Source organism: Lagenorhynchus albirostris, chromosome 9, assembly GCF_949774975.1.
Source record: "Lagenorhynchus albirostris chromosome 9, mLagAlb1.1, whole genome shotgun sequence".
NCBI lineage: Eukaryota > Metazoa > Chordata > Mammalia > Artiodactyla > Delphinidae > Lagenorhynchus > Lagenorhynchus albirostris.
This window is the reverse complement of record NC_083103.1, coordinates 84,015,413-84,041,194: the sequence shown is the minus strand read 5'-3', so window position 1 is coordinate 84,041,194 and position 25,782 is coordinate 84,015,413. Positions and strand designations below refer to the sequence as shown.

General features: G+C 37.3%; 1 protein-coding gene across 1 annotated transcript; it reads left to right on the top strand.

Moving 5' to 3' along the window:
- The first annotated feature begins 14,569 nt into the window (after positions 1–14,569).
- SLN (sarcolipin) lies at positions 14,570–18,964 on the top strand. Its single transcript, XM_060160322.1, has 2 exons — positions 14,570–14,728; positions 18,344–18,964. The coding sequence occupies exon 2, from the start codon at positions 18,419–18,421 to the stop codon at positions 18,512–18,514; it is 96 nt and encodes a 31-aa protein (XP_060016305.1). The 5' UTR covers positions 14,570–14,728; positions 18,344–18,418; the 3' UTR covers positions 18,515–18,964.
- Positions 18,965–25,782: the final 6,818 nt, after the last annotated feature.

Below are 25,782 nucleotides of genomic sequence, written 5' to 3'. Positions count from 1 at the left end.
AAAGAGAATAACAAGGGGGAATTACTTTGGATTAGTCTGCTGGGAAAAGCTCTTAATGACTGAGAATACTGCTTATGCCATATCCAGACTAGTGTCAAAGTGGATCAGTAAAATGCACATGCATTTAAACTATTCAAAGTAAATTAATAATAACCTGTAACATGTAGGTCAAAGGGATTAGAGATATGACTTTGCTGTCAAGTTATTTAACTTCTCTTTACCTTAATTTCCTCATCTATGGAAGATTAGACACAATAATCTCTCAACTCATAGCTTCTACAATTCTATGTGAATTTAGGACAGAAAATATAAGAATATAAGAACGTTTTAAATAAGGTTATATATAAAGAGAATAGACTTTTTTCCATTTAGTCCTCACAATATGGTTTTATTATTGAATTTAATTTTTTTCTTAGTAAAACATAAAAATTGTTTATAAATGATTAAAGCAAGAAATAAAAAATTCCCTCCTGATCAACCCCTCCACAGAGACTCCACAGATGACTACTGCTTATTCAGATCTTCTCCTGTAACATGCCTCTGTTCATTTGTTCTGAGTATGTGATATTATGCTCTCAGTTATGAAAAACAAAATATTAAGAGTGGTTAATGTTGCTATTTTCTTTCTTAAAAATAAATAAATTTATTTATTTATAGCCGTGTTGGGTCTTTTTTGCTGTGCACAGGCTTTCCTCTAGTTGCAGAGAGTGGGGGTTACTCTTCTTTGCAGTGTGCGGGCTTCTCATTACAGTGGCTTCTCTTGTTGCAGAGCATGGGCTCAAGGCACATGGGCTTCAGTAGTTGTGGCATGCGGGCTCAGTAGTTGTGGTGCACAGGCCTAGTTGCTCCACAGCATGTGAGATCTTCCTGGACCAGGGCTCGAACCCATGTCCCCTGCATTGGCAGGCAGATTCTTAACAACTGTGCTACCAGGGAAGTCCCAATGTTGCTATTTTCTACTTAATTTTTTCCTCCTATCATTTCTCTCTTTTCCCACAATATGCATGTATTACTTTTATAATCAGAAAAGTTAATTTTATTTAAATAAAATAATGCTAGTTGTAATGAATAATAAAAATATTTTATCTCTGTTTTATTCTTAAAGAGAGAAGAGAGCTATGCATTTCATTAAAAGTTTGGGTGGAAATAGTTCTGGCTAGTAATTATATTTTGCTGCAACCAAACTCCTTGTGAAGATTTATTCTATAAGTAGTTAAAAAAATATCACAGCCAGACCATATAACCATGTTATATACTCATGAAAGGAAGTACTGGCCTTTATCAGCAAGATCTTCCTTTCTGTGATAAGTTCAGGGGCAGGCTTCATTGAAAATAGAAATTTCTCTAACGTCTTTTAATAATTAGTACAGATGAAGATTTATCAGCTTTAGAAAAGTGATGGTAGATTGAATATTTTGTATTATCTCCTTTCTTGTCTAATGTTTTTTTTCTGTTTATCTTAGTTTTACTTTGTTTTTATTATTTTCTAGGAATTATAAGAAGGTCAGTAGGAAATATATATATATATATATATATATATATATATATGTATACTCCCATTGAATGATTCGTCTGGCATTCCATCATTATATTATATCAGGACTCTTCTAACTCTGAGAAGTTCAGGTAGAGTTTCATTATGTATTATAATATTATTGATGAAAATTTAAGGGAATGAGGATGTTCCATGAGATGTTAAATGAGAATTTAATTAAATAGCAAACAGAGTAATAAAACAGCAAGATGCATTAAGAAGTGGGAAAAAAGCAAAACTAAATAACACTAGGAACAAAAAGACCTAGAAACAATGACAATAATTCAACCAGAAACAAGAAAAAATTCTGGAATTATTTTTAACTTTGTTAGGTATGATAATGATGTGGTGGCTGTGAAAAAAAAACCCAGTGTTATCAATTAAACATGCATATGAAATGATCACGATTTCCAGGATTTCCATTAAAATATTCTAGAAGAAATAAGGAAAGAAAAAGGAGAGAAAATAAGGGAAAGTGAGGAAGATAATAATAAATATAACAAGATTGGCAAAATATAACTGTTAAAACTTAGGGTTTGTTATATTATTTCTTCTACTTTTTTAAAAAAAGTTCTAAAGGGGGGTTGCATAACAATAGATCAGAGAGAAATTGAAAAAATCTAGGAGAATACAATGATAAGTGATACTAATAAAATTATAAACAGATTATGGACAATTTTCTATTAATATAATAAATTGCCAGAATTGATTTAAGAAGAAATAGAAAGCATATTAAGTAGGATCTATAACCATGAAAAATCATGAAATCAGTAGTCAGATATTTCACCTGACACTCCAGAAAGTTCACCAGGCCCATAGAGTTTAATGGACCAGTTGTTGCAAACTTAACAAGAAGAAAGGTATCTATTTTACACGAACTGTTTCAGAGAAGAAAAAGGGAAACCTACTTATTCAGGCTAGCGTAATTGGGATGCTAAATCTAAAAAGGTTAATTACAAAACTAGGATTATACATCAAAATCATAGCAGCTGTTTTTTAATATAAATTTGTTTATTTATTTTTGGCTGCCTTGGGTCTTCATTGCTGCACATGGGCTTTCTCTGCTTGTGGTGAGCGGGGCCTACTCTTTGTTGTTGTGTGCAGGCTTCTCATTGCAGTGGCTTCTTTTGTTGCAGAGCACAGGCTCTAGGCATGCGGGCTTCAGTAGTTGTGGCTTGCGGCCTCCAACTTACAAAAAATACATTTAAGCAGAAAAATGAGAAAATACAGAAATAAAGGAAAACATTCAAGCAAAACAAAATAATAATAGTTTAGCCATTAAACAAAGTCAAGGACCTTTAGTTCCTCCTCAAGGGCTATAGATAATATCCTGAGCTATCTCCTTTGAGCTGCTTTGCAGATACTGAAACCCCCACCAGGTGGAAGAAATTAACTGTATGCTGACCACAAGCATGTAGACCGCAGAGCAGCTGTAACTAGAAGGTTGATGATGTTGACTCCCCAACCAATCAGATTAAGATCTCAGCCTGTCCACACCATGATGGTTTGACTGGCTTCTGACCCAGATTCCAAAGACCATACAAGGGCAGAAAAGAGGTGGCACTCCAGGTCCAGGTAGAACCCCACGTATTCCCAGAAAACCAATGCATATGCCTCCCTTTCTTGCCTTAATCATCCCCCGAGTGTGAAGTTGATTTGTGAACTAAGTTCCCACTTCTCCATTGTCTGACAGTTGAACAAAGCTTGTGCTGCTTTCATGTCAGCTTCAACTAAACCCAAACAGTAAAAGAATTTTCCCTGCCAAGGCAGAGGCCTCGGCTGGAACAGGGCCCAATTGGGGGTCCAAATAACCTAATTGAGTAACAAAAGATATTAAGATTTGTTACTTTTGTGTGGTAGGAACATTTAAGTTATTTTTACATTTCTAAATTTTTAAGTTTTCTCCAAAAAAATCTGCAACAAATTACATCGTTTGTTCCTCAACTTCAACAGCAGAGAAAATCATCCCTTTAAGCATATCATGTGCCAACCTAATGGTCAGACTTGGTCAGTGGTAGGAAGCCTAGAATATACTATTCTTAGATCAAGAAATCCTCAGTAGTTCAAGTTACTACACGTCTTGTAAACATCACTATGGTCTCTCATGTAAGTTGGTGAAAAATTACAGCATTTTTTTAAGCATCTTTTTTTTTCAACATCTTTATTGGAGTATAATTGCTTTACAATGTTGTGTTTGTTTCTGCTGTAAAACAAAGTGAATCAGCTATATGTATACATATATCCCCATATCCCTTCCCTCTTGTGCATCTCTCCCACCCTTCCTCTCCCACCCCTCTAGATGGTCACAAAGCATTGAGCTGATCTCCCTGTGCTATGCTGCTTCTTCCCACTAGCTATCTATTTTACATCTGGTAGTATATATAAGTCCATGCCACTCTCTCACTTCATCCCAGCTTACCCTTCCCCCTCCCCATGTCCTCAAGTTCGTTCTCTACGTCTGCGTCTTTATTCCTGTCCTGCCGCTAGTTCTTCAGAACCTTTTTTTTTTTTTAGATTCCATATATATGTGTTAGCATATGGTATTTGTTTTTCTCTTTCTGACTTACTTCACTGTATGACAGACTCTAGGTCTAACCACCTGACTACAAATAACTCAATTTCATTTCTTTTTATGGCTGAGTAATATTCCATTGTATATATGTGCCACATCTTCTTTATCCATTCATCTGTTGATGGACACTTAGGTTGGTTCCATGTCCTGGCTATTGTAAATAGAGCTGCAATGAACATTTTGGTACATGACTCTTTTTTAATTATGATTTTCTCAGGTTATATGCCCAGTAGTAGGATTGCTGGGCCATATGGTAGTTCTATTTTTAGTTTTTTAAGGAACCTCCATACTGTTCTCCATGGTGGCTGTATCAATTTACATTCCCACCAACAGTGCAAGAGGGTTCCCTTTTCTCCACACCCTCTCCAGCATTTATTGTTTCTAGATTTTTTTGATGATGGCCATTCTGACTGGTATGAGATGATATCTTGTAGTTTTGATTTGCATTTCTCTAATGATTAATGATGTTGAGCATTCTATCATGTGTCTGTTGGCAATCAGTATATCTTCTTTGGAAAAGTGTCTCTTTAGGTCTTCTGCCCATTTTGGATTGTGTTGTTTGTTTTTTTGATATTGAGCTGCATGAGTTGCTTGTATGTTTTGGTGATTAATCCTCTGTCAGTTGATTCATTTGCAAATATTTTCTCCCATTCTGAGGGCTGTCTTTTCATCTTGTTTATGGTTTCCTTTGCTGGGCAAAAGCTTTTAAGTTTCATTAGGTCCATTTGTTTAATTTTGTTCTTATATCCATTTCTCTAGGAGGTGGGTCAAAAGGATCTTGCTGTGATTTATGTCATAGAGTGTTCTACCTATGTTTTCCTCTAAGAGTTTTTTAGTGTCTGGCCTTACATTTAGGTCTTTAATCCATTTTGAGTTTATTTTTGTGTATGGTGTTAGGGAATGTTCTAATTTCATTCTTTTACATGTAGCTGTCCAGTTTTCCCAGCAGCACTTGTTGAAGAGGCTGTCTTTTCTCCACTGTGTATTCTTGACTCCTTTATCAAAGATAAAGTGACCATATGTGCGTGGGTTTATCTCTGGGCTTTCTACCCTGGTCCATTGATTTATATTTCTGTTTTTGTGCCAGTGCCATAATGTCTTGATTACTGTAGCTTTGTAGTATAGTCTGAGGTCAGGGAGACTGATTCCTCCAGCTCCGTTTTTCTTTCTCAAGATTGCTTTGGCTATTTGAGGTCTTTTGTATTTCCATACAAATTGTGAAATGTTTTGTTGTAGTTCTGTGAAAAATGCCATTGGTAGTTGTTTTTTTTTGTGGTACGTGGTCCTCTGACTGTTGTGGCCTCTCCTGTTACAGAGCACAAGCTCTGGACGCGCAGGCTCAGCGCCCATGGCTCATGAGCCCAGCTGCTCCGCGGCATGTGGGATCTTCCCGGACCAGGGCACGAATCCATGTCCCCTGCATCAGCAGGCGGACTCTCAACCATTGTGCCACCAGGGAAGCCCCCATTGGTAGTTTGATAGGGATTGCATTGAATCTGTAGATTGCTTTGGGTAGCATAGTCATTTTTACAATGTTGATTCTTCCACTCCAAGAGCATGGTATATCTCTCCACCTGTTTGTATCATCTTTAATTTCTTTCATCAGTGTCTTATAGTGTTCTGCATACAGGCCTTTGGTCTCCTTAGGTAGGTTTATTCCTATTTTTTGTTGCAATGGTAAATGGGAATGTTTCCTTAATTTCTCTTTCAGATTTTTCATCGTTAGTGTATAAGTATGCAAGAGATTTCTGTGCATTAATTTTGTATCCTGCTACTTTACCAAATCTTTAGGATAAAAACAGTGACAGTTTTACTTCTTTCCAGTTTGGATTCCTTTTCTTTCTTTTTCTTCTCTGATTGCCATGGTTAAACTTTCAAAACTATGTTGAATAATAGTGGTAAGAGTGGGCAATCTTGTCTTGTTCCTGATCTTAGAGGAAATGGTTTCTGTTTTTCACTATTGAGAACGACGTTGGCTGTGACTTTGTAATATATGGCCTTTATTATGTTGAGGTAGGTACCCTCTATGACTACTTTCTGCAGAGTTTTTATTACAAATGGGTGTTGAATTTTGTCAAAAGCTTTTTCTGCATCTATTGAGGTTATCATATGTTTTTTATCCTTCAATTTGTTAATATGGTGTATCACATTGATTGATTTGCATATATTGAAGAATCCTTGCATTCCTGGGATAAACCCCACTTGAACATGGTGTATGATCCTTTTAATGTGCTGTTGGATCCTGCTTGCTAGTATTTTGTTGAGGATTTTTGCATCTATGTTCATCAATGATATTGACCTATAGTTTTCTTTCTTTGTGACATGTTTTTCTAGTTTTGATATCAGGGTGAAGTTGGCCTTGTAAAATGAGTTTGGGTGTGTTCCTCCCTCTGCTATATTTTGGAAGTGTTTGAGAAGGATAGGTGTTAGCTCTTCTCTAAATGTTTGATAGAATTCACCTGTGATGCATCTGGTCCTGGGCCTTTGTTTGTTGGGAGATTTTTAACCACAGTTTCAGTTTCAGTGCTTGTGATTGGACTATTCATAGTTTCTATTTCTTCCTTGTTCAGCCTCAGAAGGTTGTGCTTTTCTAAGAATTTGTCCATTTCTTCCATGTTGTCCATTTTATTGGCATAGAGCTGCTTGTAGTAATCTCTCATGATCCTTTGTATTTCTGCAGTGTCAGTTGTTACTTCTCCTTTTTATTTCTAATTCTGTTAATTTGAGTCTTCTCCCTTTTTTTTCTTGATGAGTCTGGCTAATGGTTTATCAATTTTGTTTAACTTCTCAAAGAACCAGCTTTTAGTTTTATTGATCTTTGCTATTGTTTCCTTCATTTCTTTTTCATTTATTTCTGATCTGATCTTTATGATTTCTTTCCTTCTGCTAACTTTGGGGGTTTGTTTTTTTCTTTTTTTCTATTTGCTTGAGGTGTAAAGTTAGGTTATTTATTTGAAATTTTTCTTGTTTCTTGAGGTAGGATTGTATTGCTATAAACTTCCCTTGTAGGACTGCTTTTGCTGCATCCCACAGGTTTTGGGTCATTGTGTTTTCATTGTCATTTGTTTCTAGGTATTTTTTTATTTCCTCAGTGATCTCTTGGTTATTTAGTAGTGTATTGTTGAGCCTCCATGTGTTTGTTCTTTTACAGATTTTTTTCTTGTAATTGATATCTAGTCTCATAGCATTGTGCTCGGAAAAGATGCTTGATATGATTTCAATTTTCTTTAATTCACTGAGGCTTGATTTGTGACCCAGGATATGATCTGTGCTGGAGAATGTTCCATGAGCACTTGAGAAGAAAGTGTGTTCTGTTGTTTTGGATGGAATGTCCTATAAATATCAATTAAGTCCATCTTGTCAAATGGGTATTTTAAAGCTTGTGTTCCCTTATTTATTTTCATTTTTGATGATCTGTCCATTGGTGAAAGTGGGGTGTTCGCATCCCCTAGTATGATTGTGTTACTGTGCATTTCCCCTTTTATGGCTGTTAGCATTTGTCTTATGTATTGAGGTGCTCCTATGTTGGGTGCATAAATATTTACAATTGTTATATCTTCTTGAATTGATCCCTTGAGCATTTTATTTTTAAAACACTTATTTGCCTATGACTCTCCAGAGGTGAACAGTTATTAATTAATTACTTTATATTCATACATATATTTATTTAACAAACTTTTATGGAATGCCCGCTACATTGCATGCACTGCAAGCCTACCCACTGGGTCTACATGGGTGAGAGATAAAATCCTTGTTCTTAAGGAGGGGAGATGGAGAGAAATGTTAGTGTTGACAATACCAGTGAAATCAATAGTGCCTAGGGCTACATAGATCACAGAGGTTCATCCATCCCAACCTTGAGGATCAGGGAATGTGACCCTTGAATCAAGTACTGTTATTAATCATCAAATAAAGGTGGGAGGTGTTGAGGAAAGGGGAAAAGGATGGTATAATCAAAGGGAATGGCTTATGCACACATGGAGAGAACATCTGAGGAACTGCAGATTTAGGATTGCTGCAGAGGAGGTCAGGGAGTTTAGAAGCTAGATCATGGTAAAGCCTTGCCTCGGCAGCTGAAGATTTGAACCTAATCTGGGAGCTACAGGAAACCACTGAAATAAGAAATGATATGTTTTCTATCTGTAGTGCAGAGAACAGAATTTTTACTCTGACTCCAATGAGAAGATAACTGGTAGAAAGCACAGCATGCTGCACTACCTGTCTAAGGGCACTGATGTGGTAGGACCTCAACTTATGCCTAAACTGTGTCTACTGATGCACTTCAAGATATATTAATGCATGTTTTATTTACTGATGGAGCAGGCCTGATAGAAGCTGATTTATTTTGGGAACTTAGGCCCCTCCTGAAAGAGAATTCATCCTAAGAGAATGAAATTTTGGTGTATCAAATCTTAGTAGTGAAGGGAGAAAATGAGTCTGAAATAACAAGATGCCTACTACTATTTCTTCCCTGGCTGAACTTCCCCATGAACTTATGTCTGGAAAGATACTGGAGTGAGAGTGAGGAAGTATTCCTTTGGTATTCCTCAACAGTTTGTAACGCATAGAAAGAAACACACTTCCTCACCCCAACGCCTCATTTTGCTCTGGAAGTAATTGTAAGTTTGTTACTTTCAATAGTCAATAGATGTGGTACTCAACAGAGGTGGCTGCAGAGGAAACATGTCTTATAGGCAAGGTCAATACCCAAGGCAAGCAGTGGTGGTTCTTGGCAGATGCAATTGCTCATAGAGAAGGTAGCACAGGGATGTCTTGTACTTGTGTTGGTACTCGGTAGGAGTGGTTGACATGTTAAGTGCCTGGTGAGTGCTGTAACATCTAGCAAAAGAGAGATACAATAGAAGAAGAAAAGGTTAGTTTGTTAGCACAAAATGTGTACCCCCATGAAGACACAGATATAATTGGCCTGAAGTGTAGAGACCTCCTTTTCTGTTCTACACTGGCAAATGGGAGCAAGAAGCAACAAAATACAAGCTAAGGAGAATAGACCTGAACCATCTCTCCCAGATAAGCTGCCCAAATTCCCAGAATACTAGGCACTGGCAACTCTACATTCACTTACTGTAAAAGTGTAAAAGGTTAGGTTACTCCCCAGGCTGTAGAACAAGTGCCCAATTACCCTCAGAGATAGCATATCCCTCATCTGAAAGGAAACCTAGCCTGTATCTTGCATCCAGCTAATCTTCTACATTACTACAACTAGGCACTTTTGTTTTCTCATTACATTCACAGAGAGCAGAGAGAGATTTTCATGATTCTTCACGACTCTGTTCTCTCTGCTTTAATAGCCAAAGGCTAAAGCCAAATGAACTTATTCACAGCGAACAACAAGCAATTTTGTCTGATCTATATTATTCTTACAGAAACTGCAATTGTGCTATTCCAACCGACAGATTCTCAAGAGAGATTCAGTGAAAATACTCTTGATCAAATTCACTAAGGAAAAGAATGTTTCAAGTGGGTGTGTCTGGCTAGAATATCCCTGAACTTTTCAGTAACAGCACATCAAAAGATTGCTGAATTTTTATTTTCCATCAGAAAAATAACAAAACCAATCTGAAATCTGGGTGTGTTTTGAGGGCAGGTGGTATTAGCCTAGTAGTAAACACATTTTTGACTGCTCCTTTTTTTCCCCCAGTATATTTCCCCAGAAATATACTTGCTCCAGAGAAGAGGAATTTAATTGGCTCCAAGTCAAATGATGTTAACAGGTGTCACCTCACTAATCCAGGACCTAAATGGGTTATTATAAACAGGACTAATATGTATTTTTCTGGCTCTTGCTCCCACTTATTATGCAAGACTGCATGCCCATGTAATGTTTCTCCTGATTATTTCTAGCAGCTTTAGGGTGTGGTTGACATGTGCTCATGAACACATACTGTTGGCTACCACATAGTGTCTGCCATTTTCTTGCCCTTTAGCTCAAGCTCTTCTCTGCTGCCATCTGCAACTAAGGCCTGCACAGCTTAATATAAACTGCAAGGAAGTCTTGATCAGTATTTCTGCTTCTGCTAGGCTCCATGCCACTTCAATGGAAGAATATTACATTGCTGGTTCCATGGATGCACTGAGGTCCAAGAGATTGCACAGGTAGAGGGAGAAACTCTCTGTCCCTTTCAGTGTTCTACACTGTTGAGGTTAATTGTCACAAATTATAGAGTTTTTATCCATAGTTCTCTCTTCCCCTAGGACCCAGACAACAAGCTGTAGGGGAGTAGGGTGGATAGTATGTGAGTATGGTGGCCATAGAATGTGTCTCTCACATGTGACTGAACCATAATTGAGGTGGACTCCAGCTGCTGCGCTCTGAAATCATAATCACGTTTGCACAGAGACCATGCTTCCCTGGCTGCTTTCAGTCAAGAACTGAGCATGGGAGTAATATGAAGGTTGGCATCCTGAGAGACATCGGTCACCTCTGACGGATGGCTTTGATATGAGGTTTCTTAACAGCCTTGTCAAACTTTCCTTGGAACTGAATTATAGTCTAAGATGCTTCTACCCAAACTCTCTTTGTTTTTTCCCCTTTCTCTTGCTGTTTGATGACTGTCTTAGTTCCCCTACTCCTTCATATTTTCTCTCACAGGCATTTCCCCCAATACATTTTTCTTTTGCACATTTAGTCCCATCTTGGCATCTTGCTTCTCACAGGACCTAGACTAACACAGTGAATTTGTTATGTGCCAGTGGAATAACTAACTATTCTCCCTGTTGCTGAACCACATGTATATTCTTGATCACTTCCCTTCAGAGGAGTTTGCTCTCCCAGGTAGCTTCTAGGTCCTTTTACAAGTAGATTTGATGCTGACCTCAATTTCCCCTACTCAGGTTTGCCTGGCATGCTCAGACATGTCCGGATCTCATTAGGAGATGTGATATGATAGAGGCTCAAACTGAGCCCCTTTCTATATATTCTATAGAATATAGAATATATATAGAATATCTGTTATGATTCTTCACCAGTTTGATGCACAGAGAAACAAAAGAAATACAAGAAACTATCCCTGCCTTTGAAATTAAAATTCAGTTAGTGAGACAGAAATCACACATGTGCTACACGTGGTTAAAAATACAAATAATAATCATTAATTTTTCAAGGACATGGAGAGAGCTTCAAGAAATGTGGTTTTGAGACTTCCCTGGTGGTGCAGTGGTTAAGAATCCACCTGCCAAGTCAGGGGACATGGGTTCGAGCCCTGGTCCGGGAAGATCCCACATGCCGTGGAGCAACTAAGCCCGTGCACCACAACTACTGAGCCTGTGTTCTAGAGCCTGCGAGCCACAACTACTGAGCCCATGCACCACAACTACTGAAGCCCACGCGCCTAGAGTCCGTGCTCCGCAACAAGAGAAGCCACCGCAATGAGAAGCACGCACACTGCAACAAAGAGTAGCCCCTGCTCGCCACAACTAGAGAAAGCCCGAGCACAGCAAAAAAGACCCAACACAGCCAAAAATAAATAAACTTATATATTTTTTAAATCCAGACTTAAAAAAAAAAAAAGACTCCGCCTGCCAGTGCAGGGGACATGGGTTTGATCTCTGGCCCAGGAAGATCCCACATGCCCAGCAACTAAGCCCCTATACCACAGCTACTGAGCCTGTGCTCTAGAGCCCACGTGCCACAACTACTGAAGCCCGTACGCCATAACGAAGACTAGACCCCCGCTCACTGCAACTAGAGAAAGCCCGCGCAGCAACGAAGACCCAACGCAGCCAAAAAGAAAAAAAATGAAATATGGTTTCCTCTTTCTCTGGGTTTCTACTCATGTATTTAGGATAATGACAGAGAATAGCAGAAAGCTGTTTCTGTGCAGCTGCATGACCAGTTGAGGTGAAGATGTGAAGGTGAGAGAGGCACCATAATCATCATACTCATTACTGTCATGTGCTTAGAGCTTATCGCCATTCATCAAGGCCTTACTGAATTCTCCCATTGTGTCAGAGACTTGTTGAATTCATGGACTGACATGAGGTCTTCACTTTTTGCTTCCCAAAGTAAAAAGCTGGATGGAAATTAGGAATAAATTAAACAAGTTGGCTTAGCTCTTAATCAGGCATAAGAACTCACCATTGATTTTCAAAGGGTATAATATTTTACACTTAAGAATGTATATACCATATGGGGTGGGAGGAGATAAATGTCAGTTAGCTCTTAAATACCAATGTCAATGTGAATGTTGTTTTCTTAACAAAAGGCCTTTGGCTAAATTCTGTATTAATAGGCATATAAATAATATCAAAGATTAGTAATTTAGTATGCCCTCCTGCTGATGGGAAGAGCAGCACCTTGAAAGCTGATATGGATGTTGTCATGGGAATTGCTCACAGAAAAGAAAATACCAGCAGAATTAAGTTAATTTAAAGAGACAAATTTTCTTTGGTAGTGAGTTTTTTTGTTTGTTTGTTTGTTTTAATGGACTTGCAGATCCTCAGGGTTAAACTCTACCTTAGGCCTTTGAATAGTTGTCATGTGACTTTGGGTGGCTTGCATATTCTTCAGGAGAGGGTTATGTCAGACTGAAAAACAGCTAAATTCTCAGTGTTATCCCACTCTCTTATGATATCACAGAATAAACCACTAATGTCAAGAAGTTTCTGAAGTATCTGGGAATTTGTCAATGCACCGGGCACAACAGTCCCTGGTATAATGCTAGATAAACTTAAATGGGACAACCAAACAACTAAACTGACTCATGGATTTATCCTTCAAGTTACATTTCATTGGTCATTGAAATTGACCAATTCAACTAAATTGACAGTATTGGTGAGCTGTTTTGTGATATGTTAACATTTCCCCATTGTATTTAACATATTAAATATTGCAGAGCTAATTCCTATTCCATCATATTCAAAATAAATGCTTGTCCCATAAATTCAATACCAACACATGGTACAGTACAAGTAATTTGACTCTGTAAGAATTAAAAAAGGTAAAGGTTCTTCAAGAATCAGATTCTTTTACCAAAATATCTTGTGAATTTGAGATTGTGTCTATGCAACCTCAAATATGAATAAAAAAGTAATATAAAGGTTTTTTTTCCTTTTGGGTGGTGATATTAAATTTTCTTTATACTTTTACATTTTCAAATTTTTTACAATAAATATATAACTTTTTAATTGGACAAAAAATAATTTTGAGTGGTTAAAGAAGGGATGGGTGTGACTTAGTGAGTAGGAAAATATTCCTAGCATTTGAGACAATCTGGCAAGTGCTTGGAAGCAAAAGACAGAAATCTGACTACATTCAAGGAATTTGCCAGTGTTTGACTGCACTATAATTACTATATACTACCTGTCACTTCAGCAAGCTGTCTCTTTACAAGGCATGTGACAACAGAATGTTATATTAAGATTCCCCATCATTAGGTTTATATCAAAATGAAGAAATGAAATGGAAAGTCTTTCCTTTAATAATATTTCCAGTGCATGAGAAACGATGGGGAAAGGTTTGGCTATGAACACAACTAAATAGGGAATTTTGTTTATGTCTTCTGGGAATGTATTATTTTGATTAACCCTAACTGGGAATTCAGAGGGGAGGTTTGTTCTATTATCTGTAAAGAAAGAATCTGATGAACAAGCACAATTGCTAAGGTCATGTTTAATTGATAGGTTTTCAAGTTCAGTTAAACACTTCAGAGGCTCCATTTACCTCCAGACACCTGAAAAGTTGATTACAAACTCATTTTAGTAGTCTAGTTTTAGTTAATGTTTATATTTGAAAGTTATACAGTTTTATTTCTTTCAGATATGTCCTATAACTCATGTTTTTCACTAGTTTTGACCAGTTCTCCTGCTACCCCCTATCTATCCAAATGACTGAAGTTTACAGTATGGGTTTACTGCTGTATTAGTATATTGACAGAGATATATATATATACCATGGCTTCCACAGCTGTTTCAGATGAAACTGTATATTAATGTGTAACTTAGCTGGAAAGTTATGTGGAACAGGTGACTGGGGAGATAGCTTTCACCACTTGGACTAAAGTCAATTTTGAAGGAGGTAAAAGATGCCTGTTGAATTCTGGTGCGTGTGTGTGGTTTGGGGTGTGCATGCGCAAAGCAGAGAATTCTTCACATTTCAAAAAGCTGAAAATATGGGTGGTTAAATGAAGTCACATTTTTACACCCTCATATGCTGAGTGGGGGTGGGGGGGCAGCCAAATGCAGCAAAGATTTGCTAATATTAGTCTGTCACTCTCGGTTTACAATGTTTTAAACATGTTAGAGATACTCATGAAGATGTAAAAGATGAGTTTAAAACCTACATCAATTTTACCAAAAGTCAACTGGAAAGAAAAGATTTTAAGTCCCTGGGCTTTTAACACAAATTGGCAGCCAAAGGAAGAGGCTTAGTCAACACATTTCCATGTCCCCCTAAACACAAATAGCCTCCAACCTTTGGAGGTTGTTCCTTCAAGATGTTTCATCGGTGACATCACAGTGATTGCCACCTCCCTCAGACTACTTTAGGTCCTGCCCAGAGACCAGGAGTCCAGACAGCCTGGGAGACGAGCAGGAGTTGGAGCCCACGTTGGAGAGAGAGAGAGGAGAAGCCTACTGCAGCCCAGTGTGTCCTTGACCCTGTTCAGGTAACAGCAGGATTTTTAAGCTTAGCATACAGTGTGTATACGTGTACAAGTTGCAAATGAGAAAAGCAGAGGAATATTTACATTTCTTAATAAAATAGGCAATGCCTATTGTACACAGTATTTCTTAAAGTAGAAAGTGAATATTATTGATTCTTGTTTTCCTTTTTTTTACCTTGTTATGCATTTTCTCCCTTCCAATTAAAATTTTTTTTTCCATATCATAAAGTATGTCTTCCATCTTTTCAAAGTGTCCATTCAAAGAAAGTCAATGTCAAACAATTTATTCAGAGTTTTTTATTTCACCATATGGCAATCACTTTAGATCATATGGTGTGATCTTGACTTCAGGAAAGATTCAAAATGAAGCCAAAATTGTCTTTGCAGGTTAACAGCAGAAAAATGGAAGATCGCTGATCTGAGGTTTTACTTAACTTTGGTATAAATGTGTGTGAAAGTAGAGTCCACCCCCTACAGTTAGCATATGTGTTGATTGAATTGGATTCATTAGAAATGCTCACCTTAATGCTGTGTTTTATTATTTTAAAAATATACATAAAAAAACAAATGTTTACGTTCACCATCAAAGTGCAAGAAATAGTAAGAGGTAAACCATAGGAAATAAATAAGTGTTATGGGTAGCCTGTCAATTCAGAGACTATTGAAAAAATTGTGAAAAGTGCATAATACATACCGTTTGAACAATCATTTTAAGGCAACACCTGTATAAATATCACCCAGGCCAAGAAATAGATCATTGGAGCACCCCAGAAGTCCATTCTTCATCACCTTCCCCTTTTGCCCCACCATAGGTAATCATCATCTTAATTGTTGAGATAATCTTATCCATTCTTTTCTTTATAGTTTTATCATCTCTGCATTCCTAAACAATATAATTAAGTTTCCTGTTTTTGGCTTTGTAGAAATGGAATCACATTCTGTGTTTCTCTTTGTAAATTCTTCTTTTGCCCAATAGTTATGTTTGTGAAATCCACCCGTCTTATTATGTGTTGCTGTAGTTCATATATTTTCTTTGCTCTATAGCATTCCAGTGTATGACTATACCACAATTCACATCCATTCTATTGTTGATGAACATTTGAGTTGTTTCCAGCTTAGGAATAATATGAAAATGTTGCTATGAACATTCTTGTATATGTATCCAGGTATATATGTGCTTGAGTTTCTAGAGTAGTAGTGAAATAGCTGGATAAAAGGGAATGAGCATTATTAATCTTAATTTAAAAATGTGAAATTGTTTTCCCAAAAGTCGAAAATTTACACTAGCCAGGACAGTTATTTGCAGTAATAACTCATTCATGTAATCACTCCTATGGAGTAACCACAATTCCAGCAACTATTTCCAGTCTGCCAGTTCTAGTTCTGCCTGTAACTTCCTATGTGTCATTACAGAAACAACTTAACATCTCTCTAAAAGTCAGTTTCTCACCTATAATCTTGGGAGAGAGAAAAATCAAGACAAAACTTGCCTGAGTTGTAAAGGTCACAGAGTTGTTGTGAAGGTCACATTAACAAAGCTGTGGACAACTTTCAGCAACATTTTCTGAGTATGTTCTTGTTGGGCCACTATCCACGATTCCCTTTACTTAAGAGCTTTAATCTAATAAGATTTGGTGAGATGGTTATTTTGCCCTCCCTGAATTGGGTTGTTTTGATCATTATAAATAGGGATGCATATTTTTTGCATATCTCTGTATTTCTTCAGAACTTACCCAAACAAATTTGTGTTTGAATCAGGGTTCAATTTTATTAATAAATTTATAAGGAAGAATCTGCTTTAGTGTCTTTAGATTAGATTCCTTTACCCCTAAGCTCCTTACCTTCCTATTCCCCTCTGCTCTTGTGTACATTCTCACACATTCTCTCTACTTCCTTTTCTTCTGTTTACTTTCTCATTCAAACAAATCTTTGTAAAGATTTTCATTGGAAATTTACTATGTCCTTCATGTGGAGGGCAAAAATATGAAGAAGAATTAAAAGGAAAATGAAACATAAATCAGTTATCATTGGTCATATTTTAAACTAAGATTCAACAACCTACTGGTTGATATCATCTTATTTGAACTTGGTTGTTATACCAACAATTACATAATATGAAAAAGGATTATTCAGCTGGTTTATACAATTAATAATTTGGTACACTAATAATATAACAAATACAGTAATTACAATTAATAATTCAGTCAGGTTAGATGGTTAAAAATACCATTCAGGCCAAAATCTTGCTAACAACATTTCTTGCCCCCTGAACTTCCACTCTTAGCAAATAAACAAAATGCTCTTTCCCCCTAAACTTTTTCACTCCATAGTAGACTTTTGTCCTAAATATTTAAAATTTTATCTTTAATTTCATTTGGCTTGCATATACACAGTACCAATTATGCCACATCACTGGAGGCAATACTTTTATGTTCTCAAAGTATGGTTTCCTGCATGTACTACCTGTACAGACTATAAAGATACCACCCTTGCTTTTTGAAGTGTTTACAATATAGGCACATTCTGGACTTGACTAAAAATAGCTGGCACAAGCCCTTGTTGAAATAGAAGTACTCATGTGGTTTACACTTGCTCTTTGGACTGAGTGCCTGTTATGTGAGGGACTTTTGTTTGACCCCAGTAAGCTCTGTGCTCAATACAGGGCTTTTTTAAGAGGCCAAGCAGCTGTTGAACTAGTTCATGCTTTCACAGGGTTAGACAAAGATAGGGCAGCCTGAAACCTGAAAATTTATGGTATCCTACTTCTATATGTAATTCAAAGCAAGAACAATACTAAACCACAACATGTTTTCTGTTTTGGTGACCTTGCTTGCTGGTACTCTAAGTTAGCAAAGCAATCACACACACAGACACACACACAGAAATTGGAGAGAGAAAAATGTAATATTTTTTATTTTGTCAAAGCAACAATATAATGAGGACTATGTTGGTCGTTTTGACATAAGGAAAAAAAGCCAGGATCTCTGCATAAGTCAGGGTTCTTCAGAGAAACAGAACCAATAGGGTGTATATGTGTGTGTGTGTGTGTGTGTGTGTGTGTGTGTGTGTGTGTGTGTGTGTGAGATATAATTGGCTCATGTGATTGTGGAGGCTGGCAAGTCCAAAATCTGCAGGGTCGGTGGGAGGCTGGAGACCCAGGGAAGGGTAACAGCTCTAGTCCAAAGACAGTCTGGAGGCTAGAAATCTGAGTTAAAGTATTGGCAGGGCTGATTTCATCTGGGGCCTCTCTCCTTGGCTTGCATATGACCATCTTCTCCCTGTGTCTTCACATGGTCTTTGCTCTGTACATGTCTATGTCCTAATTTCTTCTTCTTTTAAGGACACCAGTCATATTGGATTAGGACCCATCTTAATGACCTCATTTTAGCCTAATTACCTCTTGAAAGACACTATCTCCAAATATAGTCACATTCCTCAATAAAAAAATAAAAAAAAAATATATAGTCAGATTCCAAGATACTAGGGGTTAGGATTTCAACATGTGAATTTAGGGTGGACACAATTCAGCCAACACGTTCCTCTTCCATAATGCTTCTGTTTCCTTTGAGGAAAGAATGCTCACTAATTTCTCATGTTTTCTTTGTTACTTTCGGTTAGGAGGTAAGGACAAGCAGGAGGTCTTTTGTGTGCCCTCAGAAGTCTGCCTTCAGTTCTCACCAAGCTGCTCTGAGAATGGAACGATCCACCAGGGAGCTGTGTCTCAACTTCACCGTTGTCCTCGTTACAGTTATCCTTATATGGCTCCTTGTGAGATCCTATCAGTACTGAGATACCACAGCTCCTGGAATTGACTGCAACACTCCAGAACTGTCTTCTGTATGTGCTGAGATCCCACTGCTGTCATGGGATGCCTTTTCTGGAACCCCACAGCACTTCTGACCTGTTCGCACAATATTTGGGCTGCCTCCAGTGCTAGGATTGATTGTGTGATCTCTAAAGATGCTACTCTCAATGGCTGCCAAGTGTTTGCCAGGGAGCATTAGATTTATTCCCCAACTCTTACTGCAAATGTGTCAGACAAGCCACAAGGTTAAAAATAAACTAGATTCCTGATGACATAGAATTCTAACAAGCGCCTGGTGTGTTTCACCACACATCCCTTCATCCCACACTCAGCAACCAAACTCTAAATCAACTGCCAGAAGAAAGAAATTGTTAAAGGAAGTCTTTGTCAGCTCCTATAGCTATCATGTGAATAAAGTTGTCAACCCCCAAAAATGACTTTTAGAATTTATTTTACCTTCTATTTGTGATACTGCATTTGACCCTTGGCTGGGATTGAAGTGACAAATATTACAGTATTTCTAGCATTTGAGATAAGCCAAGATCCTCCAACTGCTGAGGATTTGAAACCTTAATTTGAAAGGTCTTAATTTGAAAGTCAATTAAGAATGTCATATTTCAAATAATTCCATTGGTTCAGTGCTCCTCAAACTTTCCCTCTGAACTAGTCCCAAGGGCAGAGGGAAAATAAATCCATTCTACTAGGAGGTTTGGAGCACAGCCTGAAATGTCCACTAAAAGCACAAAATTTCTTTGAAGCCTTGTGTTTTATTAAAATTCACAAAAAATGTATATTTTACTCTGTAATATCTCCATGTTTGCTTTAATATAAATATTTAAAATTATTTGTCACTGAGTTAAAATAAAACATGAGTCATGTCTCTAAGAGTAGCATATTCCAGTTTGGTTATTGTCATTATGCAAATAGAGCTAGTTACTAATAAACTACAGTTATAACAAAGAGAGAATAAAAAATGCAACATATATGTTTATGGAAGAGACATGAAATAGACATTTCTTAAACATGCTACTAGAATACCCCACACTAGACAGATCACATTTGTTCCCTGTGCCAATTCCGAGGTAACCACGGAGAAAAGGAATATTGTTAAACCTTATTTTTCATAGCACCTCTCATAAAGGCATTCCTTGCTGAATTTAGCCTATCATTGCCACTGCCTACTTAGCATTGTGATTCTCAACCCTGGCAGCACAGTTTATGTACTCAGGGGTGATTTTTCAAAATATTTATTCTGAGTCCTCCTCAGACCAATTAAATAAAAATCTCAGGGGGTAGAACCCAAAAATTTGCATTTTTTGAAAGTCCTTTAGATAACTGTATTGTGTAGCCAGAGGTGAGAATCACTGATACCTACCAGTACTTCCCATACTTTGATGTGATTATGAATCACTGGGAAGCCCCTTTTAAATGCAGATTCTAATTCAGTTTGGATTCTGATACAGTCTGGACTGAGGCCTGAGATATTGCATTTTAAACAAGCTCCTTAGCGATGCCGATGCTATAGTCTGTGGTCTCCACAGATTTAACAGATTAGAATTGTGGGATTAGCACATTAGAATCACCTAGAACCTTTAGAAAACGAACCAAGCTTGAGCCCTATTTCCAGGAGTTTCTAATGTAATTGTTCTGGGGTTGAATCTGAGCATTATTTGTTTTTAGAAGGACTCCAGTTGATTCTAATGTGCAGCCAAGGTAAAGAACCCTGATATAAAAGAAAAAGTGTCATTATTTCGATGGGTTCCCACCAAATTTGGGAAATAGCAGTGTATGTTCATCAATGTCATGTTCCTAATTTCAGAGTCAGACTACACATATGGTTGTACAATTGTTAATGTTTTAGTGTGCAGCATGCCTACATGGCTCCAGGCCCTGGAGAGTTACTAGTCTTTTTCTTATTTAAAGAAAAACTCAGAAAATCTACCAATGTTTATGAATGTGTTTGTAAAGGTGTGTGTGTGGTGGTGGGGAGGGGAATGGACAAACCAAGTGACAACATTCCCTTCCTCTAAGTCTGAGTCTTGGTGCCAGCATTTACAACAGGTACAATTTACTGAGTCTACTGTATATGAAGCCCTGAACTAGGTACTTTCTATACATTATGCCATTTAGCAGATGTGGGAACTGAGGATCATAAGGCCTCATTAACCAGATGTAAGTAGTGAAGCTAGGATGACAAAATACCATCTTAATTTCTTTTGGGGACTGCATACAAACCATGTTTCACTACAGATCTCCAAACCATTTGATTATAAGTTTTTACCATCACATTCTTTAACATTCCAAAATATCAACCTAGTTAGATAAACGTAACAGTTGTAATTCCCTATGCAATTTCTCTTTGCTTGTCTGTCCTCACCTGCTTTTCTCTCCCTATCTTCATATAATTGGGTCTACTGATAGGACCCATTTGTAGACCATATTATGGGTCACTTTTGAAGAGGTAGGATATCCTTAAGCTGGGGCTAGTAATTTTGCCTAATTTCTCCCATGTTCAAGAGTCCTAGTCACTATAGTTAAATTCCATTCTCACTTACCAGTTTCTTTTTATGTATAATCTTCCCTGGGGCCTGGGGTTCCCTGAATCATCACAGTACTACTTCAGTGTTGGCCCTAGTCACACAAAAGCTGTCCAGTTACCCCCAAATAAGATGCTATTTCTCCTCTGGAGCCAAAGCATTGAATTCTGGTTGTTAATGTTCTAGCTCATGGGCTTGATCCAACCTAGCTTCTTTCTCCTTAGTTCATTCATTCATTCAGCTTATGTGAAACTACGTGTTGTATATTGTACTAGACACTATGGATAAAATGGAGAATGAGACAGACAAGCCCCATTCTCATGTAGCATATGATTTAGTGGGGGAGACATATATGAACAGGTGGTTATTATAGCATAAGTTCTTTGACAAGGGAAGGATAAGGTGTTGTTGGGTTAGTTGCTCCGCAGCATTTGGGATCTTCCTGGACCAGGGCTCGAACTCTTGTCCCCTGCATTGGCAGGCAGATTCTTAACCACTGCACCACCAGGGAAGTCCCTTAAATTATTTTTTAATACTTCTTTCTCTTTCTCTCTTTCTCTCTCCTTTCTTTCTTTCTTTCTTTCTTTCTTTCTTTCTTTCTTTCTTTCTTTCTTTCTTTCTTTCTTTCTTTCTTTCTTTCTGCTGTACCAGATGTTAGTTGTGGTGTGCAGGATCTTCACTGTGGCATGCAGGATCTTTTTGTTGCCGTATGTGGACTTCTTAGTTGCGGCATGCAGGCTCATGGTTGCGGCGTGAAAACTCTTAGTTGCAGCACGCATGTGGGATCTAGTTCCCCTACCAGGGATCAAACCTGGGCCCCTTGTATTGGGAGAACAGAGTCTTACCCACTGGACCATCAGGGAAGTCCCTCAATTTTCAAGCTGCATAAAGTTAAACTGCACTTATAAACAGCATATTGCACGCTTACTGTTTGTTAGGGAATTATTTTATTTAATTCTCTTTTACCTTGTGAAGTGTTTATTTTTATTCATAACTTATATCTTAAAAGGGAGAAGGCTGAGGCTCAGAAAGGACAAATGACCAGTCCCCAAACACAGAGCTAATGAAAGGCAGAGCTGAGAGGCAGATCCAGTTTTTCCAACTCAGATCAAGCAGAGCTCTTTCCAATCACCATGGCTGCTCCTCTGTGCTGTCAGGTAAGAGATTCTAGGGCAGAAGGCACATTCTTTTACTCTGGGCTGAAAGTGCCAAAAAAGGCACATATCAGAGGCCTCTAGGCAAATACTTTAATTGCCCTACCACTCAATCATATGGGGTGTACAACTTATATTTACCAGGAGTTTAAAACAAAGCTTTGGTTTTTTTGGTCATCTTTTCTTTTTTTTTTTTTTGTCATCTTTTCTTTGTCAATCAACAGAGCAGTAGATAAGAAGGAATAAGAATACTGATGGCTAATTAAGCTGATAGAAATTACTGTTGATCAAAATATTTGTTCCTTGATGCAAGGGTGGTTGTTGCCTGCCCTGGGTCCATCATGTCCCTCAGTGGTGGTATTCTTTGTCTGTGTCTGGGAGTGGGTGTGGGAGTGTGTATTTATATTTGCCTAGTTATGCACTTTGGGGGGAAACCAATCAGACAAGCACAGAGATATAGGCTGCTGGGGAAACATTTTATAGGCTATACATTTTATCAATTTTATCAAATTATCACACAAACATTGTGTGCTTTTAGCAGTAGATTTAAAGCAAGCAGTGGTACATGTAATAAGTAACTATACTCTGTGATAACTTCACTAAAAAATTTTCTTTCTATCCTGAACATTGAGGTGAAAGTACAGCTAAAAGTAAAGAAGTAGCTTTCCATTTTGATAGGGAGACAAACATTTGGTAAACAGTACAACTGAATTAGTAGGATGGGTCTTACAGGCCTGGTCTAGATTTTTGTGTCAGTTGTCTACCACTGCTGTTTTCTTCTTGACCTTTTGTAGGTGTATTTTCTCCTCTATTTGAGCATAATTTTTATGGTGAGTTTGAGGTCAGAAGTCCTTTCAAAAGACCAAGTTCAGGGGCCTTTTTAAAGTGGGAAATAAAATTTCAAGAGTCAATTCCCTTCAGTTTCACTGCACATGAGCTAGTTAAGAGTACTTGATAAAGGTTCTTCCATCTAGGTTGGAGAGAGTCCTTTAAATGATGTTTTTTCTAGTATGCACAATCTCCTGGTTACTGTTCATGGAGCACCTGATCTTCATCCAAAGATATATTACTGTGGAGAGCTTCAAAATGAGCTTAGAATGTCCCTTTAATAATTCAATTAAACTTTACAATAATGTAACACAGCAACAAGGAGCCATCTAGGAAGTGAGTCTTAGTCAGTAAATACTAAACCTCAAAGACAATTAACAACACAACACTTAATATCCACAAAGGTATATTACTGGTACAAGTCTTTATCTCTAAAATTACCCTCATTTCTACCAAATATAGCCAAATTAAGACTAATTTGTTGGCAAAATAAGTCTGGTTTCAATAAACTTGTCCTAATTATTTGTGTAAGTGTAATTGATCATATAGACTCATTTAAATTTGGCTTTGCTGGAACTTTTCATTAGGAATCTCAAGTTGAACTTTAAAAAGACCTCTCAAGGGAATTACCTGGTGGTCCATTTAGAAATAACCAGTTTCAGGACAAAATCACTTCTTTTTCCTTAACAAAAAAAATTCCATTCTTTGTACTTTCTCTTACCAACACATATCCTACTTTACATATACAGTCTTTTTAAACTTTTAATTTCTAAAAACATATGCCACTTTATAATAATTTCTCAATAAAGCATAAAATATATTAATAGTCTCTCTGCAATAAGAGGTCAAAAGTAGGTAAACATAGAATTCTTTATTTATTTATTTAGGTTGTGCTGGGTCATAATTGTGGCAGGCAGGTTCCTTAGTTGTGGCATGTGGGCTCCTTAGTTGTGGCATGTGAACTCTTACGTGTGGCATGCATGTGGGATCTAGTTCCCTGACCAGAGATTGAACCTGGGCCCCCTGCATTGGGAGCATGGAGTCTTATCCACTGTACCACCAGGGAAGTCCCAAACATAGAATTCTTTAGCAATTAATGTTTCAGTATGTTAGCTTGTTTAAAAATAATTTAGGCATTCAATGAATTCCCATTATTTAACTTAATTTAGCAAAACTTTAAAGCTTCAAGTTACCAAACATCTGGAGAAACTATTTTTAAGTAGACATACCATAAAACAATTATTCTTACAGAGTTCACCTAAAAATGTTTAAGCCATTTATATCTATTTTATTACTTATGAAAATATCATCATACCAACTTATTTTTCTTCTTGACAATTTTGTAACAGAGATAACATAAGCTTATTGGCTTTCAGTAAAACTATGTACAATAAAAGTATTATACTTAATGTTGATGATTCTAAAGACATGTATGTATTAACTAAACCAACAACTTAAACTAACTTTAATACCAAATATTAACTTAATGTTGAACACTTCCCAGATCCCATGAAACTGAAATTCATTTGGCTTAATTTCTATTGTATTATTTATTTATTTATTTTAATTAATTAATTTTTGGCCACACCATGTGGCTTGTGGCATCTTAGTTCCTCAACCAGGCACTGAACCCAGGCCTTGGCAGTGAAAGCACAGAGTCCTAACCACTGGACCACCATGGAATTCTTTCTATTGTATTTTTGAAAGTTTATATAAATGCTTATTTGTTCAAGTCAGTTAAATAGAGGTCATTTATAATTTAATTTTGGCAAACACCACCTGGAGATAGAAATATATCATATTTATAACATACATACATAGACATACATACATCCAGATAGACACAGAGATCTCATAGTTTTCATTTTAAAACTGAGTCATGAATCAGGTATTACAATATAAAACTCACCAGCTTATAAATAACAGTTGGAATAAGTTGTTTATTTGCGTGAGTTTAAAAAAAGACTTCCTATCCCTTTGTTTGTTTGTTTTGTTTTAGGTTCTACTGGTTAAGCCAAGGTTGTAGTATCAGGCTATGTGGGCTGTGTTTACATTTCCAGGACATGATAAGAGTTATAACTTCAAGTTTTCTCCTAGGAATATTTTTGTTCCCTCATTTGAGAAGATGTTTATGATGTCAGATTTCTCTAACTGTGTATGCAAAACCCAGTTTTGGAATGTCAAAAGAGCCCCATCATGGCCATTGCTTGACAAAGATATGTACTTTCAAATATTGGCTCCATTTCAATTGTATATGAAGCCAGCTGGTGTTCCTGGGGTGGCTGCATGTCCAGGAGCTTGTCAACTTTAAAAACATGATTTCTATTTTCTTTTAGTTTCATTTTACTACAGTCTGAACAATTTCTAAGGACAGTGTACTGGGTCCAAAATGTGCCATTTGTGAGCTTAGCTCCTTAAGGTGTCACCCGTGAGTTGGTTCAGTTCTTTTGTGTCTTGGTTTCTCCCACTGGCAGTCTAAAACCACCATGGGGGCTAAGAGAACACAATCCATATGTGTGTGTTGCCAAGTGAGCTGTAAATTACTTAAGTGTCATGATGGGGCACCCAATGGAACTGTTACTTGTCACAAGGATCAATCCTCAAATACTTTCACTAGATTCCCAGTCACTTGAAAACATCTTGTGGCCAGAAGGAGCCTTCTCTTCAGAGTTGAATGGACTCAGTCACTTATTTTGTTGTCAAACAATTTGTTGAGACCATATATACAAATCT